The sequence below is a fragment of the Oncorhynchus clarkii genome, chromosome 19, assembly GCF_045791955.1.
Source record: "Oncorhynchus clarkii lewisi isolate Uvic-CL-2024 chromosome 19, UVic_Ocla_1.0, whole genome shotgun sequence".
NCBI lineage: Eukaryota > Metazoa > Chordata > Actinopteri > Salmoniformes > Salmonidae > Oncorhynchus > Oncorhynchus clarkii.
In genome coordinates this window covers 22,454,596-22,460,595 of record NC_092165.1, presented here as the reverse complement: position 1 = coordinate 22,460,595, position 6,000 = coordinate 22,454,596, and the positions used below count along the sequence as shown (strand labels likewise).

Genomic DNA, 6,000 nt, shown 5'->3' with positions numbered 1-6,000 from the left:
GTGATGTTTTGGGGCTGTTGCTGGGCAACACGGACTTTCAACTCCCTCCAAAGATTTTCTATGGGGTTGAGATCTGGAGACTGGCTAGGCCACTCCAGGACCTTGAAATGCTTCTTACGAAGCCACTCCTTCGTTGCACGAGCGGTGTGTTTGGGATCATTGTCATGCTGAAAGACCCAGCCACGTTTCATCTTCAATGCCCTTGCTGATGGAAGGAGGTTTTCACTCAAAATCTCACGATACATGGCCCCATTCATTCTTTCCTTTACACGGATCAGTCGTCCTGGTCCATTTGCAGAAAAACAGCCCCAAAGCATGATGTTTCCACCCCCATGCTTCACAGTAGGTATGGTGTTCTTTGGATGCAACTCAGCATTCTTTGTCCTCCAAACACGACGAGTTGAGTTTTTACGAAAAAGTTATATTTTGGTTTCATCTGACCATATGAAATTCTCCCAATCTTCTTGTGGATCATCCAAATGCTCTCTAGCAAACTTCAGACGGGCCTGGACATGTACTGGCTTAAGCAAGGGGACACGTCTGGCACTGCAGGATTTGAGTAGATGACCAAATACTTATTTTCCACCATAATTTGTAAATAAATTCATTAAAAATCCTACAATGTGATTTTCTGGATTTTTTTCTTTCTCATTTTGTCTGTCATAGTTGAAGTGTACCTATGGGGAAAATTACAGACCTCTCTCATCTTTTCAAGTGGGAGAACTTGCACAATTGGTGGCTGACTAAATACTTTTTTTGCCCCACTATATATGTTTGCGGCACACTTATGACTTCATGCTGGCGTTTTACATGCCAAACGTTATACAGAATGGATCATTCTATATTACAGTAACATATCCAGGCAAACAAAGAACATATGCCATACAAAGAGTCTATCCTTGTGAATAATAGATCCGGAGAGTGAGCACTTACACTGTTAATGTCTGATGACCACAAAAGGACTGTTAACTGATAGGCTTTGACTTTCTGAAATTGTACAATCAAAAAAAGGACAAACAATAGAATCTGAGGATTGAAATAGTTGAAAACTGACCATGAGCGAGCAAAGTTGAATTGCTGACAAATTGCAGGATTTGAGTAGATGAGTAGACAGCAATTGATTAAGCACAAATCAGTTCCACCAGCACTTGCTTTTACTTTTGTAATGTCTCTGAGAAGACAGTCGTTAAACTTCACATCCATTCTGTTTTTTAACGAATCAGTTAGATCCTGCGACGCTTAAGCCTTTTGGGTGTTGCAGGTAGGTGATTCTAAAATAAAACACTTTCCACTTGGAAAAGCCTCAATTCAAAAGATGTTGCACTGGAATTGTTTTTTAAAAAAAAGAACAAATATTCCACTCAGTTTTAAGATGTGCTTTAGTTATATACAAGATGCTTCCATAATGAATTATCTCCTTTATCAATAGAAAACAAGCTACACCAATGTGCATTTTAGGTTTTCTTAAAAAGGTGACACCAGAAAATATCTTTATTTATATACTGTAGCTAAGCCTTCTCAATACCAGCCACTGGTGGCAGCACCACATGAAGCTAAATCATCCAAATCTGTACACACAAATCATACAAAGGCACCGAATGCAAAGACATTGTGAAAATATAAAATGCCTGCGCTCGATTATTGCAAACATACAAAAACACCAAAAGGAGCCATTTATGAAGAACATTTTTATTATTTTCCCCCAAAAGACATTGCACAACATTCAGAAACCTGTTTTTGAACTCAACATCTGTTAATCAGCATGAGAAAAATTCCCCATGGCTTCATCCATATACCCTATAATATATCTAAGATAAAAGAGGAAATTACAAATATATATATTTATCTATGCTTACATCATGTCATTGAACAACAGATTGATGTACAATACACACTCGCTGTTGTACAGCAGGAACGGTACTGTAGGTAGAAGACAGGAACCCCAGTGGGCAAAAGGGGTTGCAATACCGTCATTATGATGTCTTTTGTGAACATTATGGTCAGGTTCTAAAGGGAAGGTTTTCAGATATAATTTTACCAGATAACCAAAAGATGGCGTCATGAAAAAGAGGTCTTCACCTGGCTATCTAACATTTCAACAACCATAATATATCATTATGCAATCCCATGCCATATTTTGCCCGCAGGGACGAGACAGCTGGCTAGAATACCTGTGGTCCTTTCGAAGGAAATAACTACAGTATTCAGAAAATAACTATTCAAAAGGTTAGAAGCTCAAGAAAAGGATGCTGGTCTTTCCTATGTACAAGAAGCTTTTCAAGTCCACTTTCATTTAGGTTTCATCCCATATACACAGTTCTTACACAAGTGTTTTTTTTGTCTCATAGTACATAAATGTGCCATATTATATACTTGAGAGGATAACGTTTTAAAAAGTGACTGCAATTGGAAAGTCAAGGGAATCCCCCTATTTCACTGTCACATTGTGCTGTTTGCGCCATTAACTAGCATAAAGATTGTCGTTGTACAATGCCAAGACTGAACTTTTGTTGCTCTGATTCCAAAATGCAAACATTTACGTTCTCGTTTAGCATACAGGTTAGTTTTAAAGCAGATAAGTCTCACTCTTTAATTAGCAGCTAAATCGCTAGCTGTTTTACTCGTATTTACCCCCCTTCTCAAATGCGGCAAAAAGGATTCGACTCACACTGCGAGGTAATAGTGAAATGGGACAATTGAGTGGTTTATGTTGGTTTGGAGTGTATGTAATGTAGGTATGTTTGGTCCATTCTTTATCCATCTACTGCTATGTGGTCCTGAAGCTGGCAGTGTGAGAGGGCTGTGTTTAGCTGAAACATCAGACAGAGCGAGAGAGTTGTACAGACATAAAACAAGGCACATCAAGTTCACGTGGTAAGGCTGGTCCTTCAATTTCTCTGGAATTACAAAATGTTCAATTCAATAATTAATATTGTCCATCATATACCCATGATTAAAGTCAAATACAAACACAAATGGTTAACACTACTTGAATATCATTACTGCAACATAATAGCACCATAAACATGACATTGACACTTCTTATAAAATGCCCAGCGGCGCTATTCATTACAGTACAATGACAAACAGTGAAAACCAACCATCTAATCTACGCTATCAAATTCCAAGGCTGCGGTAATCCATTTCCTACAGTCATACACTGGGTATAACAGGTGTCACACAAGCTTATGATACATCATGTAAATGTAATGATGCCTATCATTAATGTTACTTCATCAATGGGTGGCCAGACTTTTACAACAAGTGGAGATAAATTATCCAACTGGATGCAGAGCCAAATAGAGGATGGACATTTTGTCCCCAAAATGTCTCTGCGGTATCGAGCTACAACATTAATAAGCTGGAGTAAAAAGGCCATTCACTTTTCAAAATGTATTTAATATTTCCGTGCTTCTCACTAGATTTGTCAAATCAACCCCAAAAAGTGAATTTCCCATGATTCGAAAAGAACTGCAACAGTTCCAAGTAAAAAAGGGAACGAGAGAAAGAGTGCCACTTCACGATTAGAACAACAGTCAATGGATTTCCTTGTACAGGAAGAACAAGAGAAAATAGTAGAAAACAGAACTTACAGTTTATCAAACAAGAGATTGACAAATATTTTTGTTTTTTAATTAATTATTTGTCTTAGTGTTGCTTTGCCTAAAAACCTTTTACAATCCTGAAGAAAAGTGGGAGAAACAGAGGCAGACAAGGAGCGGAGAGCGTTTCCTGTTGCTTCACAGTAATTCTGGAGCCTCTCCAGAACAAACCACAGTGGATTTTTTTGGGAGGGGTGGGTCGGTTGATTAGTGCTCCTCCAGCCAAGATGGCGTATCCCCGCCGGGCATTTTCAACTTGATGTGGAACTGCTTGAGCGTCTGATCCAGCTGCTGCTGGTTTCCTGCATAGTATGCCGCGATGGCATTGTGGAAGAGGATCAGCTGGTTGTGCAACACTTTCACCTGGGAAAGGGGTCGGAGAAAGAACAGAAAGAGGACATGAGCACTCACACCAGAGTAAACAAACACATTCATGAATTTAATGCCTGTTGAAGAACTGTGTAATGGACAAGTTTGTTTTGATACAGCAAATATCCCAGCAGACTTCAAGACTTTTTAGAGATTTGGCCAACCTGGTCTCAGAGCATTTTGTATTATTCTGTACGTAAATCAGAGACGCTCCATTTAATATGACCTGTCACGTACGGTATGTATTAATTTGTGGCTGTCCATTACCCATTTCGTATGATATGTTACGAATTACAATTTTCGTTTTTACCTTAAGTAACCATACCAAACGTAATATATCTTACAATTTGAGTGTCCCGGATTTGGTTTTTACTATGTTAGGTCTAGTCAATGAGACCAGGCCGACTTGGCAGTAATGATGAATATTTTCGTGACGATGTATCTAGTTTTAATAGTGGGAATAATTCATATTTATTCAGAGAATCCCAGGAAATAATGCAAAAATTGAAGGTGCACATTTAAAACCAAGATATGGTCACTGTGCCAGGGTTCACCCTAAATAAAAAGGGCTCTGCAACATGTTGTCGGCTTGGCTACGCCACTATGTAAAGATTTCAGAGCAAATTAAACTGATATTTAGTAATGATAGTTACTTTATCTTTGATCGCCAATGACATTGTGAATCAGGCCGTTCATAAATTCAGAGCGCTACCATGTTCCTCAATTAATTCAGCACATTTCAGCAGTAGGCTCTCGACACAGTTCGCACTCAGGACGCACCCTGAGTATAGCGTTATCGAATCATACAAACTTTGCAACAAAACTTTGTAACAAATATAATTTCCCCTTATGCCTCTTATGCCTCTCTGAATTGTTAGCAGACTTAATGTCTGTGACAGAGATACCCATGTAGTAAATAAGGCATAGGCCTATAACATTTGTGACTGTCTGAAGAGTCACAATGACAGCTCAAAGCAGCACTCATTTTATAGGCTATACTGTGCTGTTTGTTAACTGCATTCGGGTTGCATGTGCGGTCCGGCAGTGTCAATTAGGCATGTGCTTTGAATTTATGATGACTTTGTGTGAAAAAAATATGCCAGGCTAAAGAAAGCTTCCATGCGACAACCTGCTTGGATAATGTGATATTTTATTTTTGGCTAATCTGCCGATGCGGATGTAGTGTATTTTAACCTCTTTCAGCTAGGGGACACTATTTTTATGTTTGGAAAAATAACATTCCCAAAGTAAACGGCCTATTTCTCAGGCCCAGATGCTAGAATATGCATATAATTGACAGATTAGGATAGAAAACACTCTAAAAAGTTTCCAAAACTGTCAAAATATTGTCTGTGAGCATAACAGAACTGATATTGCAGGCAAAAACCTGAGGAAAATCAAACCAGGAAGTGGCTTCTATTTTGAAAGCTCTATGTTCCATAGCCTGCCTTTACTCCATTTAAAGGGATATTAACCAGATTCCTTTTCCTATTTCTTCCTCAAGGTGTCAACAGTCTTTAGATATAGTTTCAGTCTTTTATTTTGAAAAATGAACGAGAAAGATATCACGTCAGTGGACAGCTGGGTGTTCGCATGAGTTTTGCTTGCGCAACAGAGTGGGGCAGCCTTTGTCTCTCCCTCTCCTACTGAAAAAGAGTCGCGGTTGATATATTATCGATTATACTGTACATTTTAAAAACAACCTGAGGATTGATTATAAAAAACATTTGACATGTTTCTGTGAACATTACGTATACTATTTGGAATTTTCGTCTGCGTTGTCGTGACTGCTCGAGCCTGTGGATTTCTGAACATAACGCGCCAAACAAATGGAGGTATTTTGGATATAAAAATAATCTTTATGGAACAAATGGAACATTTATTATGTAACTGGGAGTCTCGTGAGTGAAAACATCCAAAGATCATCAAAGGTAAGCGATTAATTTTTATTGCTTTTCTGATTTTCGTGACCAAGGTGTTTAATGTTTTGTCTAGTGATCGATAAACTTACACAAACGCTTGGATTGCT

At 38.5% G+C, this 6,000-nt stretch overlaps 1 protein-coding gene across 6 annotated transcripts in view; it reads right to left on the bottom strand.

The window, feature by feature from the left end:
• Positions 1–1,673: 1,673 nt before the first annotated feature.
• LOC139374935 (arfaptin-1-like) overlaps positions 1,674–6,000 on the bottom strand; it is a 55,046-nt gene continuing 50,719 nt past the window's right edge. For all 6 annotated transcript variants that reach the window (XM_071116187.1, XM_071116189.1, XM_071116185.1 and 3 more), the window contains one exon: positions 1,674–3,965. In XM_071116187.1, coding sequence (XP_070972288.1) covers positions 3,810–3,965 — 156 coding nt within the window. In that variant the 3' untranslated portion in view covers positions 1,674–3,809. The remainder of the gene's footprint in view (positions 3,966–6,000) is intronic.